The 18,771-nt window shown below is 37.1% G+C and overlaps 2 protein-coding genes across 13 annotated transcripts in view; both read left to right on the top strand.

The window, feature by feature from the left end:
* The window catches only part of LOC122490377 (synaptotagmin binding cytoplasmic RNA interacting protein), a 31,534-nt gene extending 28,573 nt beyond the window's left edge, over positions 1-2,961 (top strand). For all 5 annotated transcript variants that reach the window (XM_043593051.1, XM_043593050.1, XM_043593054.1 and 2 more), the window contains one exon: positions 1-2,961. This exon is cut by the window's left edge. The gene's annotated coding sequence lies outside the window, so the exon portion shown is untranslated.
* A 15,440-nt stretch (positions 2,962-18,401) lies between these two features.
* Positions 18,402-18,771, top strand: part of SNX14 (sorting nexin 14) — a 101,991-nt gene continuing 101,621 nt past the window's right edge. For 2 of the 8 annotated variants that reach the window (XM_043593046.1, XM_043593043.1), the window contains exon 1: positions 18,429-18,734. In XM_043593046.1, coding sequence (XP_043448981.1) covers positions 18,535-18,734 — 200 coding nt within the window. In that variant the 5' untranslated portion in view covers positions 18,429-18,534. Of the gene's footprint in view, positions 18,735-18,771 lie in introns of all 8 variants that reach the window. The other 6 variants (XM_043593040.1, XM_043593041.1, XR_006299142.1 and 3 more) reach the window with 4 other exon arrangements.

Genomic DNA, 18,771 nt, shown 5'->3' with positions numbered 1-18,771 from the left:
TAAATGTGTGTTAGTGTAGAAATATTCTGGTTTAAAAACTTAGAATTGCACACATTTCAGTATGTTTATTTGTACTTACATAATTTTAGAATAGTGGTTGCCAATAGCCTGTATGTTTCACATTAATTGGTTTTTTTTATGTTACCTTAATAAACCATTTTAGTATGTTGTATGTCAGTTACTGGGATAGCTGGGACATAGAGTGTAATTTAAAATTTGTCAATAAGTATTCATTGGAATATATGTAAATGTGCCTTGCCGGTTATTGAAACTTACCTACAAAATGAGTATGGGGTGACAAAAATTAGTTCCTGGTGCTTAATGAAACTTTCTGCCACTGATTTTATATATTACCCCGTGCTTTTTTAAAGTACATCTCTTTCAAATCTTAGTGTAAGTTTGAGGGCTACACAAAACATTTACATTTCATTCTTAACATATGAGTACAATAGGTTGTGGAAAGTGGGTAAACTAAATGTAGCCTTCAGTAAAATTGAATCTCAGTGTAATCTTTGGTGCTGGCGTTTCCCAGTTCCAAGGAATTAAATGATCCCATCAAAGAGGTCATTGCCATGCCTATTGGCACTTTACTGTCATACCCTTTTTTAAGGGACACTGTCAAGGTGTTTAAGTTAATTCTCAGAATTATTTGTTGGGATTTTAGGATGGGTTTGTTTGACTTAAGTAAGAACTGCATTGTCAGAGTTGAAAGATGAACATTTTTGTGAGTTCACAAATGTGTTCTTAAGAAAACATTAAAATATGGAGCTGTGGGTTTCCAAGACTATTTGGCATTCTTAGTTTGGGGATTTGGGAGGGAAACTGATGATAAAAAGAAATTGTAAGGAATTGATGGGTAATGTAAACAGTGGTGATGAAATCTATACACGCTCAAGTGAAATTACTTGACAGTGTTCATTTGAATAACTTTGAATTCAAGCCATTATAATTACTTTTAAAATTAAATATCATTTGCACTGTTCTGATAATGGGTGCAGTTTTTGAGCAATATAATCAGAGCTAAATATGCATGTAGTGATTAGTGATGTGAACAATTAAGTTCTGAGAAGAAATACTAACTGGTATTTTCAAACTTAAATTTCTGTAGTAAAATCAGCATCAAACTCTTATCAATAAGAGATCAAGGAAAACAGGCAATGCATATAAACATACTTTTGAATGTTGTGTGGCCTATAAAGCAATAATGCAATTTATATGGAATGTCATGGGATATGAGAAATGGAAATGCAAAAATAACTAATCCTTTAGTAAAAATGTCAACCTGTTAAAAGGGGAATGTTAACTAATGTAGGTTATTGCTATTTGTGATTTGTTTATGGGTTCTTGGCTTTGACAGCTTCAAAGAATGGACAGATAACAAGTCAAATTTTGTATATATTGTCAAGGAATGGGTCTTAAATCCAAGAGTCAAGTCCCTTCCTTGGGGTGAAAAATGTATCCTTAAAGCATTCTGATTGTTAAACAAGAAAACTTGAGTTACCTAAACAGACGCAAGATTTTGTTTCTGCAGACTACTTGGCAATCAAAAGTGATCATCAATTCAGTTAATCAGTTTTCAGAAATTTGCTTTGTGAGAAAATTGTGTTCTGTATATTTTCCCAAACATGCTTTTTGTGGAAGATTTTCAGCCATTGCAATTAAATCAGATATTAGATATGAAGTGGGGGTTGAGCACAAAAGAGCGGTTGCACACTCATGATGGCGGTTGTAGCATCATGAGAAATTTATCAATTGCAAATCTGATTTGACAAAATACAAACATTTCCTCATGATAAAATAGGAACTTAATAGGAATGGATTGATGGGGTGATCTCGGGTATTTACTCGGGTATTGTATATATTTTGGGAAGACTTAAAACCAGGACGAATACATGCTAGATGGACAAAATTGTCACATGCAGGACAGCTTTTTTTGACTGCTAAGCCAAAGTCACTGTTGATCAGAAACAGCAAAAGATCACCTTGTTATTATAGAGTAAGACATGTTTCTATTTTAAGGGGAGAAATTAAATGTAGAAGACTTCATGCATTTAGGAGAAGGAGCTAACCCTAGAGTAAATGACTGTTCAGATTCCTAATACCCACCATGACCATTTTCTCCCCAGTGATGTATTCCATAAAACCAAATTTTTATCTGACCATAGGAATTGATTGGTGGGTATAAAATGAATGAATAAAAAACTTTAACAATACATAAAATGAACAGACTTGTGAGGATGATGTTTTAAAGTGTAGCATTTACTCAGTGATACCACTCAATAGGGCATGCCACTACTTTTCTTAAGATGCTAATTATAAACCAATATTCAAAGACATTTTTAACTGTGGGCAAAGTAATAGATGGACTTTTTGGTCTGTCACTTTTTTAAAAAGTACTTAAGACATAAGTTCTATTAGCACCACAGTCTGCCTTCAGTAATACACATAAAATATTTTTCAGGACCAGAAGCATTCAGTTGGAAAAACCATCTTTTTTATGAATGCAAAACAGTATTATAACTAATGCTCTGGTCCAGGATTAGGTTTTTAATATTTTAACAGTAGTCTGATAAACATTTAGAAGTCTGGCATTGAGAAACAAAAGCTTGTACCTGACTAGTACTTTTATTTAAAAGAAATATTAGTTCTCTTAGCTTATTTAAATTGTCTCTTACATTTATTTATCCATAGAATTTATATTTATTTCATTCCTTTCATCTCACTGAAAACAACTGTCTGCAGGCTCTTTGATTTGGATTAGATGTGTGAAGTACTGTCTTTTGCCAAAAACCTCAACTTACCTGTTCTTTTAAACGTAGTGGGTTTGTGCTTGTTTGGAGATCAGTTCAAAAACTATCTGTACTATCTGTACTGCCTCTGATGTTAAGATTTTATGTATAGCATAAGGAAGCTAGCTCTGACTATATTTTCCTAAGAATAAAGACCTATTTTTGTAGCATGTCTTAGGATCTCCAGGAGTCCAAGAATTATTGTGGGTGTCCTCCATTTCATCTTTTTTCACTTAACAGCTTGTGAATAGACACTTGGAATCTTTAGAGCTCTTCGCCTTTTGATTATACATGCAAAGTGACTAGCCAATGGTAAAAAAAAGATTCCCCAAGATCCCTAAGTCAAGCACATGATGGGGAGATGTAAACATAGAGTGTTGGTCTTCACTTATTTGGTGAAAATATTCTGTGGTCACACACATGCCAGTGGACTCAATGAAGAAGTTAATGGTAATTTGGTTCTGGTTTTCTGGGAACATACCCTATCATGCAGTGTTCTTCCATTTATCACCATCTTTCTCTGAAGGGTTGGAAATGATTGAGGTTGCAAGTGAATCAGGAGAGTGGAGTGAACAAATGATCTGTTTTAATAAAATGTTGCACATCTAGGAAGGTGAATTCAGCTTAAAATGGGTTCTATTAAGCTAGGATGGCAAATCATCAAAGAATGGGGAACTTGTTGTAAATACATTGGAAGGGTTTGGTTCATAGCCCTAGAATTTCTTGGAGGGTGGGGGCAGGTAGTGGTAGTTTTGCCACTTCATCCGGACAAAAATTGCTTTAGTAGGTCACTTCATGTGGATTTTAGTTTGTATTTAGGATAACCAAGATTTGTGCTAATATTTAGTGAAAAGAAACTTTTGTCTTTTCAGGGCAGTCATGGAAGTTTTATACCTGAAAAATTCTGGGTACTGCTAGAGCATTTTAAAAACAATTTATGTTGCTTTATTTGACTGCCTGTGCAGAGACCAAACTAGTACTTTTTTGTTGAAATCAAGACTGCTGAGTAAGACTTGGGTAAGGAAGAAATCTTAATAAACTGTTTTGGAAATTAGTGTCTTCCAAGTGTTTCCTAGAATGTGTTTTTAACACATTTTAGAATAATTTACAGGCTTCAGTGAATATCTGATTTTTCACGTTGTAAAGTGGTTTCAAATAAGTTCTAATCTGAGGGGAGTTTAAAGGCAGTTATCTGTAATGTTCATTAAGTGTCATTGATTGATTTAGGCTTTCAGTCTGTATTCTGAAAAGATTGTTGTGACAAAATACTGTTTTGGAGAGAATTTAGAATACCCAAGGAGATCAGTATCTTCTATATCATTTATGAACTACAGCCAAGTTTTACTTCAGGGTAAAAGGACAAGGGTTTTTGATGTAGACAGGCTGTTACCACCGATTAAAGGATATGGGCTTGTTCATGATATAAAATCTGTAGAAGAGTCTTTAGATTTCAAAATCGGGTCTAAGTGTAGAAACCTACAACATACCAGAAGAGTTCTAACATTACATCTGATGTGATGTGGCTCTTTTAATGCTGTTAAGTTCAAATGAGGTAAAGGAAATCTGAATAATTATGTCATTTGTGTGATATAATACTGCTTTTGAATTTAGGTGTCCCAGTTTTTTCCTATGGGAATTAGAAAATGTCAGTAGTGCATCATTTGAACACAAAGTAAAACTATGCATCTGTTTTATGTCATGAGTAAAACACTTTTTTTTTGTTGTTTGTTTAAGATTTTAAGTAATCTCTACACCCAACTCTGGGGTCAAACTCACAAACCCAAGTCACATTCTCTACTGACTGAGCCAGACTGGCACCCCCTTATGACTTCATTTTTCAGGTGTCTTTAATATGTTAGTATTTATGTTGCTTTAATTGGAAGGCTCAGGGATTAGGCTTTTGAAATTGCTTTAATTTCCTTAACATGTGAAATACTTCAAAAGTATATATACTAATTGTGTATCTTGATATATTGTCAATATTTGGAAGGAGTTTGTAGGAAAACCAAAAGTAATGAACAGTATGTCAAAGGTCATCTATGAAAATTGGTAGATACGCTCTTTAATTCTCTGCAGCCACATGCAAATGCAGTACGTGTAGTTTTGAAAAAAATACTTCCCTTGCTTTTTTCTTGAAATAGTTAAAATCCCCATGAATTTGCACAAATTGAATTCTTAAAAATCCTTCAACACTAATGACAGGTACTTTTTTCTTTAGGAACCCAGCTTCAGATTCCTTTATAAAATAGAATTAAAATAATGATGAAAAAACATTCTAAAATTATATCAGGAAATGTTAGTTGATCTCTTGGTTTCCTGAGGATCCATTTAGCACTTAGGACAGCATCAGCCATAGTTAGGGCCCCAGCAGGACATAATTGTAGTTACTTCAGTTTATCTGGGCCAAGTGTCTGTCTTTTTATCAGTCTGTTTAAATTACCAGTGCTACTTATTCTTTGAAGTTAACTCAATTTCTTCTCTTTATGGTTTCTTTTGCCTCTTAGAATGGAAGCTCCTCCAGGGCAGGGAAATCTGACTCAGAGGGGTTAGGCATTTAAAAATAGTTAAATATTTTTCGGTTTGGTAGAAATTTAGTTTATTTGCTGAATTAGGCTTAATTATTACTTGCTAACTTGAAAAAAGGAATAAAAATTTGGAACCACTGAATATACATTAGAAAGCTTTTTAAAATGAGCATGTAATGCTAATGTTTTAAGTAAATTGAGATTATGAAGATTCACATTTAAATTGTACATCTGACATTAAAAAAAATCAAAATTGGAAGTTATGGGAACAGTTGGCCTTGTGATATATATAAAGACTGCTTTTTTTTTTTTTTAAGTATTGAAGTTATAACCCAGCTCAGCAATTTTTCCTTTATGTTGATTTTTAGCTTAATTCCAGGTTGCTGAATGAAACAGCATTCCAACTACAAACCTCTTTATGAGGAAGGAATACTTAAAGATTGAATTCTTGTTTTGCTCATGAAGTATAGTTGGTTTTAAGTCTGTAAAATTTGTTTAGGCTTGTTTTGCAGAGTACTTTAGAGAGGATAAGTGAGTATACCTGAGAAAAGCATGAAGGCTAACCTGAAGTGAAAGTCTTGAAAACAGTTTTTTTAATTAAAAAACAAACAGGTATTTCTAACTAATTGCTACTTACTATATTTTACAATAATGAGCAATGATTGGTTGCATGCATATGAATAATTGTATTTACTTTTCAGTTGGTAGATTGTTGAAGTTAAATCACTTAAAAACAGAGGCTCTGAATTTAAGGCATCTCATATGATACTGTATCTCCTACTTTGAGTAGTGGAGAAAGGTGTTGTATATACTTAGTTGATAATTTAGCTGAATTGTATAAGCTATACCTGGAAAGCAGGAGCTGCTAGTGCAGTATATGAAATAGCATTCAGATAGCACAGAAAGTCTGCATCTCCTCACACCATCCAATTTACAGACAGGACCCCTTCTGTAGTTCTTATATACTGGTTACTGTTTCTCTCACTGTTTTTTTGTTTTTTGTTTTTTTTTTTTTTTGTTTTTTTTTTAAGAGCATGAGTGGGGGATAGGGGCAAAGGGAGCACATCTCTCTTAATTACTAAATTTAGGTAGTAGTTACCCCTTGTGAGGAGTTTAGCTTAAACTAGTTCTATTCTTTTGCCGAACTATTTTAAATTCAGTTGATTACCTTTATTACTCAAACTACACTTAAGCCTCTACTTATACCAATTTTAGTATCTGTTTGATCCTCACTATATAAAGAAGCACACTCAATATGTTATTTTTTAAGTTCATTAAAAAATTTTGAGAGAGAGCTAGTACAATCAGGGGAGAGGGAGAGAGAATCCCAAGCAGGCCCCACTGTCCGTGCAAAGGTCCTTGGTCTCATGAACTGTGAGATACCACCTGAGCCTAAATCAAGAATTGGACACTTAACCTACTGAGCCACCTAGGAGCCCCTCGATATTTTATTACTTTTCCTTCCTCTCCTGGTTCCTGCTATCATTTTTCAGATTTATGGCACTTTATAACAGGTTATCTTTTACTTTGCCTCTAGACTGAAGATAGACAAAACGCAGCATTTATAATGGTAATGTATTTAGGTTCATAGATAACCCTATTTTGATAAAATTTGTGTCCTTGGGAAGGCAAAATTCTAAGGTAGAAATAAAATGAATTCTTTTAATGTTCTTTATTTGGATTCATGCCATAGCTAAAATACAAACCATGACTTGGATTTTTTTTTTTTTTGAGTTTCTAATTACCTTTCTTTTTATAAGCTGTTTTGCTATTTAATCATATTTAGTGCTCTGTGTACTACTGTCATATTAGGATTCTTTTTTTTTTTTTTTTTTTCCCCATTCCATTGCTGGACTCCACTTTTCTTAGGTTCCATTGCTCCCTCTTAGATTCCCTTTTGTTCTTGCTGCAATATGTTCTCTGGTAATATTTTCAGGAAAGGTTACATGAACTGTAAACCGTCTTGCACACTGGAAAATGTTTCACCCTCACTGTTGGTTGACAGTTTGGACATAGGATTCTAGCTGCACTATCCTTTTCCATCAGAACTTTGGAGGTACCACTCCATTATTTGGTGTAACAACAGTTTTTTTCTTTTTAATTATTTTGAGAGAGAATGAGTGGGGGAGGGGCAGAGAGGGAGAGAGAGAATCTCAAGCATGTCTGCGTTGTCTGTGCAAAGCCTGGTGTAAGGCTTGATCCCATGAACATGAGATCATGGCCTGAGCGAAAATCAAGAGTCTGACACTTGGGGCACCTGGATGGTTCAGTCAGACTTCAGCTCAGGTCATGATCTCACAGTTAATGAGTTTGAGCCCTGCCTCGGGCTCTGTGCTGACAGCTCATGCTCTTTCAAAAATGAATAAATGTTAAATAATAAATTTAAAAAAAGGAGTCTGACACTCAACTGACTGAACCACCCAGGCGCCCCGCCCTGTGTTATAATAGTCTTGATTTGAATGCAGTGCTTGCTTTGTAGGTAATTTTTTTTCTTACACATTCAGATTTTTTTTCATAACTTCATTTTCTAAGGTTGGATGAGACTGCATAGGTTTTCATTTATTTTGCTTTTTAACTGGAAGACTTAAGAGTTTTTTTGTTGGTGAGAATTTTGTTTTTCACTTTTTTCAGTTTTTCTGCTTTTTTGGAGCTTGGTTTGGAAGAATTGTACTGCATTGATTTCTCTTATATTTAAGCTATTTTTTTCATTTGTCACTGTAGCTTTTTATACTTTATAAGAAATATTACCTTTTATTTTTCCCTCTTCCAGAGCATACACTGACTTTAAGTTTGACCAACAGAGCAGTCTGTTTTTATTTTATATATAGACTATCTTTCTCATTCTTCAATTTTAAAGGTTTTTTATTTATTTTTTATTTTTTAAAAAATTTTTTAAAGGTTTTTTAAAAAGTGACCAGTTACAGGATGCATTGAAATATTAGCTCACTTTAGTTATTTACTTTTTCTAATTTTTCTCAAATGTTTGGCAGTTCTTTATGAAAGAAGGATTTGATAAAAGTAGACTGGTGTACTATGCCTGTTCACTGACATGACTATGTGCTGTGCATATGAGAAAAACATAAGCTTTATTTTTAGCTTCCTTGGGAGCAGGCAGGCAGGCAAGGTACCCCCTCATGCCTGAAAGAAGAGTGCCTGATTGCAGGAGTTTTGACTCCTTCCAGGCAGATTATTTGCTGTGAGGAGGTGGTTAGACCCTGAAAGCAGCTTTATAACCTTCAACTGCTTAAATATCTTCTTTTACTTGCTACGCAGAGGTCTTGCCTTTTCCTTCCCACTCCTCTCAAGAAAAATGGCTGTTTCTTGAATCCTTGTAAGCAAAAAATTAATACGAGCCTCAGTTCTTCATAGTTTGTACCTAAAATGTGCAACTTAGTATAAAAACTGCTACTTTTAAATGGATCTGGGTAGTAAAATACAACAATATGTGTACATTATTTTGAATATATTAGAAGAAACCATCTTAATCTGTATTACCACGTTCATGTTGATGGCTCGTTTGAAATAAACTGTCCAGGGGAAGTTTGAATAAATCTTACTGGAAAAGAGAACATCACCTAGCATGTTAAAAGGGTACATAGAAGACATTTTGTGACTAAACATGCAAATTTAGTGACATTTTTGACTGGACAAAGCAGAGTATTTTGAAAAACCTTTGGGAATAGTAAAATAGGTTTTGTTTTAGTATTTAATTTCTGAACATTTAAAACGAAACCCATTGTGCAGCATTTTGTTTTTCCATTTATATTTAACACAGCTACCTTCATGTATGCTATTTTACCTGGTAATGTGACTACATTCTTTATTTTGGTAGAGATTTCTCAAACCTACCATACCCAGATTTGATGAGGATCCATGTTAATCTGGTTGTGGAAATAATGACTTTTGTCATATACTCTTTGCTGATTCCAGTCTAAGTCCTTTAAAATTTTTCCACATAAAGGCAATTTGAACATCTTAGGTCATTTTAGCTGTTCTTAAGGACTGCTTCCAGGTATTAAAACATTAAGTTTTATGTTAAAATACCAAGGGAGAAACTGACTTGAAATTTTTGGTACCAGAAATCTTAGCTAATTTTTAATGGCAATAGTAGTATCTGGAAACACATGCACATACCCCAGGAAACTGAAGAAGAAAATAAATCTTATTAACTAATATATCTAGACCCATTCATTAATGGACATAAGGCATGCTAATCTCCTATGGCTTCCCCATTCTATTAAGCCTGATGTGTGTGTGTGTGTGTGTGTGTATAGATTGCTCAACCAAATTTGTGTGCATTAATACAGTCACAATTTCACTGATTTAAATACTTCTTTTTAGTTTCCTAATAGTTCTAGGTGAAAACAATAATAAAAATATTTTTTTCCTAATCATTGAGGCATTTAATGAGGGAACTATGTGCAAACACAATATAATCTCTTTGGTCCTGGGTGAAAAGATTATATTTTGGTATTTTTCTGTCTCAACATTCTATAAGGTACAACTTATGTTTCTGGTAACATTCTGCCTAGAGGATTTTCTGTTTCTTTGCATTCATACTTTTGTGAAGACATAGTTTCACAAAATAGGAAGTGTTACATTAAAAGACTTAATTCATACTGTAATCAACGTGTAATAGCTTACATGTATGAACATTTTCTGGAACATCTGTGATAACTTAGTTATTCTTTGAGGGGAGTAAGTAGGATGCTTATTTCTCTTGCAGTTAAGGAAACATTGGAACCTGTATATTCGGAAGAAGAAAATTGTATCAAGCCCATATAGTTCACAGAGCATTATTGAAGTTATCTCGACTCCCTAAATTACTGTGTTAATATTGCACTAGGTGGAAATCAGTCTGAGTAATGTAGATGTCAACTAATATTTGAGCAATATGGTTCTCCTTTTGTGGTAGTAACTTTTTTCTTTCTTTTTTTTTTTTTTGAGAGGGTTCATGTGTGAGTGGGGGAGGGGCAGGGAGCAGGAGAGAGAATACCAAGCAGGCTCTGTGCTGTCAGTCTAGAGCCCAATGTGGGCTCGATCCCATATACATCGAGATCCTGACCTGAGCTGAATTCAAGAGCTGGATGCTTAACTGACTGAGCCACCCAGGTGCCCCTGTGGTAGTAACTTTTTTAATCTTTAGAATTAGTGTTCGTTTATCTCAAGTCCCTTAGTTACATAGTTCTAGGCAAAATTCAATTGGTATAATACTAATATAAATGAACCTGATTAGGAAATAAAAGGTAGTCTAAGTGCTAATCCAATCTCTGAAATATGATTTATTACTAGTAGCTCAAATGTTTTCTCAAAATTATAGGGTTAGCATATAATCAGTCCAAAATAGCATAAGGATTCTAAGCACCAGCAAATCCCCTCCCACAAGTCCCTGCCCCAGTAGACTCTCTTTAGGTTGAAACCATGTGTTTTACATTATTAGGATAAAGGCATTTATTCCACATTTTCCTAGGTAGCTTGGCAGTTTTGGGATGATACTCCTTTAGGTTGATTTTCCTCTCTCCTCTCTTTTAAAGAGCTGTTCACAGGACACCAGTAGCCTGATATGAAAATAACATTTTTTTTAAAAAGCTTTAACCTTGGGGTGCCTGGGTGGCTCAGTAGGTTAAGCCTCTGGCTTTTGGTTTCAGCTCAGGTCATGATCTCACAGTTGTGAGATTGAGCCCCACATCAAGTTCTGCGCTAACATGTCGGCACGGAGCCTGCTTAGGACTCTGCCCCCCCCCCTCCTCTCTCTCTGTCTCCCCCTCCCCCCCTTCCCCACTCACATGCCTACTCTCTCAAAATACACTTAAAACTTTACCCTCTAAGTCATTTGTTCCATTGAATCTTTGAAAAGTCTTTTTTTGGCACTTTGCTGGTTCTCTAATCTCTGACCACCTCGTTCTTATCTGTCCTTATTTCCCTTTTTTCATCTGTACTTGTCTTCTTGATCTCATCTACATTCATGGGTTCATATCACATCTTATGTGGATTCCTGTTTTACTGTCCAGGCTGGATTCTCTGTGTTATGTGCAACAACACAGAGTGCTCTGCTCTGTCAGTTAATGTGTCCTGTTAATTTCTCTTTTCACATCCAGCTACATTTGATCCAAGTACTCTACACCCTATGTGGGGGCTCAAACCCACAACCCTGAGATCAAGAGTTGCACGTTCCAGCGACTGACCCAGCTCGGTGCCCTTCACTTCACCTTTTCGTTGTGTTCCACCTCCAGCCAACCCCTCAAAAATTCACTTAGGCCAAAAGAGTAAAGTCTTCTTGCTCTAGGTACTTTAAAACTATCAACAAAGTACCCCTGAGGAACATAAGATAACACCAAGATAAAAGTCCTGCCTGTGGCTTTTCTGGGGTGTAAATAGTCTACTAGCTAATTTTTCTTCCTTGTGTTATGGGTTTGTAACTTAGCTATAGAAGTCAAAAACCAAAATTTATCAACCTCTGCTTAAAGGTAACTTAAGGAGCAAAACCATGGTTTTAAAACATCTGGCCACATTTGAAAATCTGATGTTTCTATACTCTGTAATTACAGGAAGAATCTTCAGGATTATTTTCTATTCAGTATTGCTGCTACTCTTCAAATTCACTGTTAACAGTGTATGTGTTAATTGCAATTTCCCATCCTCCACCATGATCAGTAACAATTTCATATGACGGTTTACACTAGAAGAAAGCAAAGCTATGAAATTTGGCAGGGCTGATTCAATAAACAGGATTAAGCCAATTTAAGAATAATACATGATGTGCTATCAATGTGTGAAAACCTAGGACATTAAAAGGATTTTAGGGATATTTCCTGGAGATTTCATCTTAGCCCCAAGAAGTAAAGTGAGCTAATCTGTTTTATTATTATTTTAACTGAAAATAGAAGTAAATAGAACTGTAAAGTAAATAGGACATCTGGTACAGAGTTCTTAGTTACGTTGAATAAGTAAGGATATATCTCAAACTTAACACAATTGAAGAGTATAAGCAGTGCTTGAAATTCAGATTGTTTTAAAATTTTGTGTTCATGTTAAACCTGTAAATTTAAGGAAACCTAAATTTAAATGGTAACTGCCTTTCAATATATAGGGAAAATTTTCCAATAAAAGTTTCCAAGATTACCTTATTAGTCAAGATTTCTATTTTTAAAAGAGCATTTATTTTAAGTAAACTATGTCCAGGGTGGGGTTTGAACTCATGACCCCAAGATCAAGAGTTATATGCTCAGAGCGCCTGGGTTCCTCAGTCAGTTGAGTGTCTGACCTTTGATTTTGGCTTGGATCATGATCCCGGGATCATGGGATCAAGCCCCATGTTGGGCTCCATGGGGTGTGGAGCCTGCTTGGGGTTCTCTCTCTCCCTCTGCCCGTCTCCCCACAGCTTGTGCTCTCTCTCTCTCTTTAAAAAAAAAAAAAAAAAAAAAAAGTTGCGTGCTTTACGGTCTGAGCCAGCCATCCACTGTGAACTCTATGTTCTTAGAACTACAATCAGGTTACTAAAATAGCTTCTTTTTTAGTAAAGATAAAAATTGATTTTCTTTGGTAGCAACCTTAGAATTAGAACTGAAGTACCAATATTAGTGACTTTCACCATTCTGAACCAAGCATACTTGCATAGTGGTTTATAAGTACCATATGAAAATTTGTTTTTCTGTTTTAGTGAATAGCCTACCTAGAAGTAAGGGGAAGGATGGCAAAGCCTTTCCAAAAATACTTTCAGAAGTTACTGAAGTCAGTTAAAAGCTATATTTAAACACCTGGATATAGGTAGCATTTTTCTTTTTATGAAAGGAAGCCATTGTCTGTGTAGTTAATATAACATAAGGCATAATGTTTTACTTATTTAAGAGGTAACATTAAGAGATAGACAAGAGAAACATTGGCTGTCTTATACAAGATAGTGATGGTGTTAGAATTTAAGTGCCTTTTCCAGTCTTTAATATTTACCAACAGGCAGGTGAGTATATTTTCAGTTTCTTTAAAAACTTTTTTTTTAACAGTTGAGAGACAGAGTATGAGCAGAGGTGGGGCAGAGAGAGAGGGAGACACAATCTGAAGCAGGCTCAAGGCTCTGGGCTCGAACCCATGAACTGTGAGATCATGACCTGAGCCAAAGTTGGACACTTTCTAACCGACTGAGCCATCCAAATGTCCAGTATATTTTTAGTTTCTAATCAGTTATGAAATGATTGACATTTTCTGTAATTATGACCCATTTCCATGAAAGGTTAGAGAGAATGATTATTCCATTGTGTTTAGAAATAAGATGACAAACAGTAAATGCTTAAATTGTTTGGTGCTAAGGTCATGAGACTTCCCAGAATTTCATGGTCAAAACAGTTTTTGTATCCAGAGAGGATCTATTTGAGCCACTGGTTGTATAAAGTTGTAGTCCTTCATATCTTCCCATTGGAGGTTTTACTTCATGGTCACTCAAAAAAGGGGTGTTAAATAGGAAAGTAATAGCTGCATTTTGAACATCTCAAATTCCCACCCATTAAAATCCCTTAATGTTCTTCCTTGAATTACATAGTCTCCATTGTAGTTCCTTTTTTGAAAAGGAAGGCAAGGAACATTTCCTGAAGTGAAGAAGGCAGTTCTGTAGTTCCTTTAACAGATGTTATATCCTGAGGTTGATGCACAGGGATAAGTTGTGGGGAGAAGAGGGTATTATGAAATGTAACATTAAAGATAACATTACGAATGCCACAGAGTTAAAATATGAAACTTGATGCTTTGAGACATAGTGGGCTGAAACGGGTTTAGAAATGCCAATCCTGTTACAGGAGAATACGTTCCATATTATAGTAGGCATCTGTGAGTCGGGTAGACTGAAATGGCTCCTAGGGGTAATGTGTATATATTCATCTATCCTCTTCCTGATCCGCTTACGCCATGCAGATCATGGCCCTCAACAGTTAAAATTTGGTGTATATTCTGGGTTGTCAGAGTTAAGTAGGCCACAAACAACTGGGATTCAGGTATTTCAACATCTTTAAATCTCCTGTACCAACATAAACAATTTGTATAGTGCTGGTGGAGTTGGGAGAATCAGGTTTAATTAGATGCATTTTAAATACTTACCATTGCCTACTGCTGCCTGACTTCTAAATATTAAGTGAAAGCAAAGAGATAAATCCTAGTCTTTGCTCAAATCATTGTCTTCCCAGATCCCCACTAGTTGAAAATTTTTCTTTCCCATCACTTGTCATTTTTTAAAAACTATTACAGCCTTTATATATAAACATGCCATGTATTCTACATTTTCATGTGTGATATGTCTCCACTAGATTGTAAGCCTTTGGAGGTCAGAAAAATGCACCTAAATCATTGTATCTGCCACCACATCTAGTACAGTGCCTTATATTTATTTGCTAATTCAATAAATGTTCATTAAAATAATGGGAGATAGTATTGTAGCTTGATATTTGAGCCCTTTAGATGAAAGCATAATCAATTATTTTTTTCTACTTCTTATAGTTTGAAAATGTACCCTGGCATACATAGTAATTGTGGCATTTATCAAAAAATTTACACATTTAATTGTACTGGCTCTCCCTAGCTAATGTTAGTCTGGAGCAGCACTGACCAGTAGAAATATAATGAAAGCCACATAATGTAATTTTAAAATTACATTAGAAGTTTAGTAAAATTACAAATAATGTGGCCACATTATAGAAATAAGAAACATGAGATTAATATTTTAGCTCATTATTTTGAGAATATTTAACATTTGTTTTAAAAATTCAGTTTACATTCTTGTTTTCATGTGCAGTCTGATGTCTACTTTACCCTTATAGCACATGTCTATTCAATGTGGCACTAGCCACATTGTAAATGCTCAGTAGTCAGATAATGGCCAGTGGCTACTGTATTGAACAGTGGAGGTCTAGAAGAGCAGGCAAAGAACTTCTCTGGACCTGTTTCCTATTAGGTCATTGTGATTTTAGGTTATTATCCAAATAAAGGTATTGGCTGCTTTTGTCACACTCAGAAATTGATAGAATAATTTAAGAAAATTTTTGTATTAATCATTGTATAAAGACACTTAGTAGGTACTTTACACCCAATTTAAATCTCTAAAACTTCTTAAGAGATCTCTCTTTTAGAGTTGTGGATGCACAGGTTGAGGTAGATCAACTTAACCTTGCTCAATAAAATACTGCTAGTAGAAGGTGGAGCTGGTTTCAGAATTAGGATTGATTGTGGATATTCCATATTCCTGCTTTAAGTTCAAAACTTCTAATAAAAGTTTGGGAAAAAAGTTTAAAGCTCTGTGTGTGTTGATAACAGACCACAAGGTTAAAGAAAAAACATTTAATGAAATAAGAGTATTTTATTTTATGAAGTCTGTATCAACCATAATTTTTTTTTTTTAAGTTTATTTTCAGAGAGACAGAGTGCACATGTGCAAGAGCTGAAGAGGGGAGGAGAGAATCCCAAGCCCACTCTGCACTGTCGGTGCAGAGCCCGACTCAGGGCTCCATCTCACGAACTGTGAGCTGATGACCTAGGCCAAAATCAAGAGTGGGATGCTCGACCGGGTCACCCAGACACCCCAAATTTCTTTTTCTTGCTTTAGGTGTGGATTTTATTTCTGAAGTTATTTATTTAACGTTTGTTTATTTTTGAGGGGGGGGGAGGGCAGAAAAAGAGGGAGACACAGAATCTGAAGTAAGCTCCAGGCTCTGAGGTGTCCACACAGAGCCCGACACGGGGCTCAAACTCATGAACTATGAGATCACGACCTGACCCTAAGTCGGACACTTAACCGACTGAGCCACCCAGGGGCCCCTCATGTATTTATTTCTGAGAGAGAGAGAAAATCCCAAGCAGGCTCCGAGCTGGCAGCCCAGAGTCCGATGCGGGGCTGGATCCTACAACCGTGAGATCATGACCTAAGGCGAAATCAAGAGTCAGACACTTAAAGGGATGAACCACCCAGGCGCCCCCAGCTGTGGATTTTCCTTATAGCAGAAATTTATTTTTAGTTTTTACTTTTCCTGAACATAATATGAAGATTTAAATTGTCTAGGTTATTTCAAAATTTCCTCTAATAACGTCATATGGGGAAAAAGCCACCTTTAAGTTGGATGTTGTTAAGGCTAACTTGAAAATCAAACATTTTGCTTTTTAGGGGCGCTTGGGTGGCTCAGTCGGTTAAGCGTCTTGACTTCAGCTCAGGTCATGATCTCGTGGTCCATGAGCTGGAGCCCCGCGTCAGGGTCTGTGCTGACAGTTTGGAGCCTGGAGCCTGCTTCGGATTTTGTGTCTTCCTCTCTGACCCTCCCCCGTTCCTGCTCTGTCCCTCTGTGTCTCAAAAATAAATAAACGCTAAAAAAAAAAACCCCAAAAAACAAAAAACAAACATTTTGCTTTTTAAATGTTTTGGCTCTTAGTACAAAGTTGAACAGTAAATTCAGAACAAGTCTTTATAAAGAATAAGATTGGCAATATAACTCCCCAGAAAAGTTTAATAAAGTAACTTGCACAAGTATTAAAGTACTGTACTCAACTACACCATAGGCCCTGGATACATGTAGATTAATTCAACATATACCTTTTATTTATATTTCAGTGTAGTCCTAGGATGTTCATATAAACAAGGGGTTCTAGATAATTCAAAGACCATTAAAAGGCTGCAGAAGTGAAATTAATATACTAAATGTTTTCTCCTGTACTTCAAAACATTAAAAAAAGCAATTAGTTTTCCAGTGATGTTACATGGCATTTTAATAATTTAATCAGAAATGGTACAGTATGAGTATATTGTGATGTTAGTTAAAACCATCCCTAATGACGAGGACCAGTGAAATATGGATGCTTTTATATACTACTGTGGATTGGTAAACCATTCTAGGAAGAAACTTGACAGTATGTATCATGTTCTTACCCTTGCGCAATTGTATTGATATTAATCCTTAAAAATTTATTAGAAAGGTGTACAAATTTAGGATAGAAAATGGTAATCATTCTGTCAATAAAACTAGCATTGATAGAATAGAGACGATACATTCTGAAGGAAAATAATGCATCATTAAAGGTGGTCCTTGTATTTGGAGTAAAATGGAAAAATATTCATGAAACCGCACATACCCCACTTAAACAATATATACTTTCTGAACGTATCTGTTTCCGCACTTTGGACGATAAGATCCTAAGGAAGAAAAAAATGACAGGCAGCAGTAGAGTGCCGGCTCTGCGGTTAGAACGGCTCCAAATCCCGGTTTTGCTAGCCTCCGTAATCTAGCTGCAAAATGGGAAAAACTAGAGTATCTACATCATGAGGTAAATGTTTGAAAGTTAAATGAAAGTGCTTAGTGCGCCGTCTAAATAAATTTTACTTGTTACGATGATGTCTTCTTGCATCTCTCCGACTGGCGGAAAATCATATATTAAATTTAGAAATGTGATGACTTAACTAAATCGAAAGCTCCACGAGACCAGAGGGATTTAACCTAACCTGCCAACCTGCCTTGTCCAAACACTTGGATTTTGATTAGACCGGCAAGGCTATGGTGACCTGAGCTCTACCTTGCCTGTGAGCGCGCAGAATGCACACTCAAAGGGGTGACGGCCCGGTGGGTTTGACTCCCGAATTCCAGGGTTTACTCACGCGTCCTGCCCTACCCAGCCCCCGCCAAATAAGGACTCCATTCTCTCCGTTGGGCGTCACGTAAAGCTCGACGGGTCCCCACCGAGAGGCGGGGGCCGGGACCACGCACTCCATCCCCCCGCCCGAACGCGTCACAAAAACTACAGTCCCCAGAGGGCGAGCTCAGGATGTCCCGCAGGCAGGGTCTGGCGGCTGCTCGGGGCTGTAATTTACCCCGTGCTACGGCACAACCTTCTCTCTCTCCTCCGCGATACAGGCGAAGGTTACTCGGTGCTGCAACTTTACCCCCCGATTTCCCAAACAGGCCAGTAGCCAGTGAAGTCGGGCCCTCCTTGGGAGGCCGGCGCGCGACCCTGTCCTGGAGGGAGGAGCTGCGGAACGCGCTGGGCCTCCAAGGGGTGACGATCTCGGGCACGTCGTGCGGCAGTCCCCTTGGCCGGCTGTGGCGGCGGGGGGGGAGGGGGGGGAAGCGGGGGGAGGAGGCCGCGCACGCGCGGCGGGGCCTAGGGCGGGGCTTTGGGCGATTGCAGCCGGCGGTCGGTCCGCCGGTCGGCGGCTGTGTGGGTAGCCGCCAGGTCGGCGGGGGCGGAGACGCGGGAGGTTGATGGGGGTCACCTCAACCTCGGCCTCAACCTGTAGCACAGCTTCAGCCACGCAAACGGAGATGGTGCCCTGGGTGCGGACGATGGGGGAGAAGCTGAAGCAGCGGCTCCGGCTCGACGTAGGACGCGAGATCTGCCGCCAGTACCCGCTGTTCTGCTTCCTGTTGCTCTGCCTCAGCGTCGCCTCCCTACTTCTCAACAGGTAACGCTGCAGCGGGGAGCTGGCGGGCGGCTGTTCT

The sequence above is a fragment of the Prionailurus bengalensis genome, chromosome B2 (genome assembly GCF_016509475.1).
Source record: "Prionailurus bengalensis isolate Pbe53 chromosome B2, Fcat_Pben_1.1_paternal_pri, whole genome shotgun sequence".
Lineage (NCBI taxonomy): Eukaryota > Metazoa > Chordata > Mammalia > Carnivora > Felidae > Prionailurus > Prionailurus bengalensis.
The sequence above is the reverse complement of the archived record's forward strand: the minus strand, read 5'-3'. Positions and strand labels throughout refer to the sequence as shown.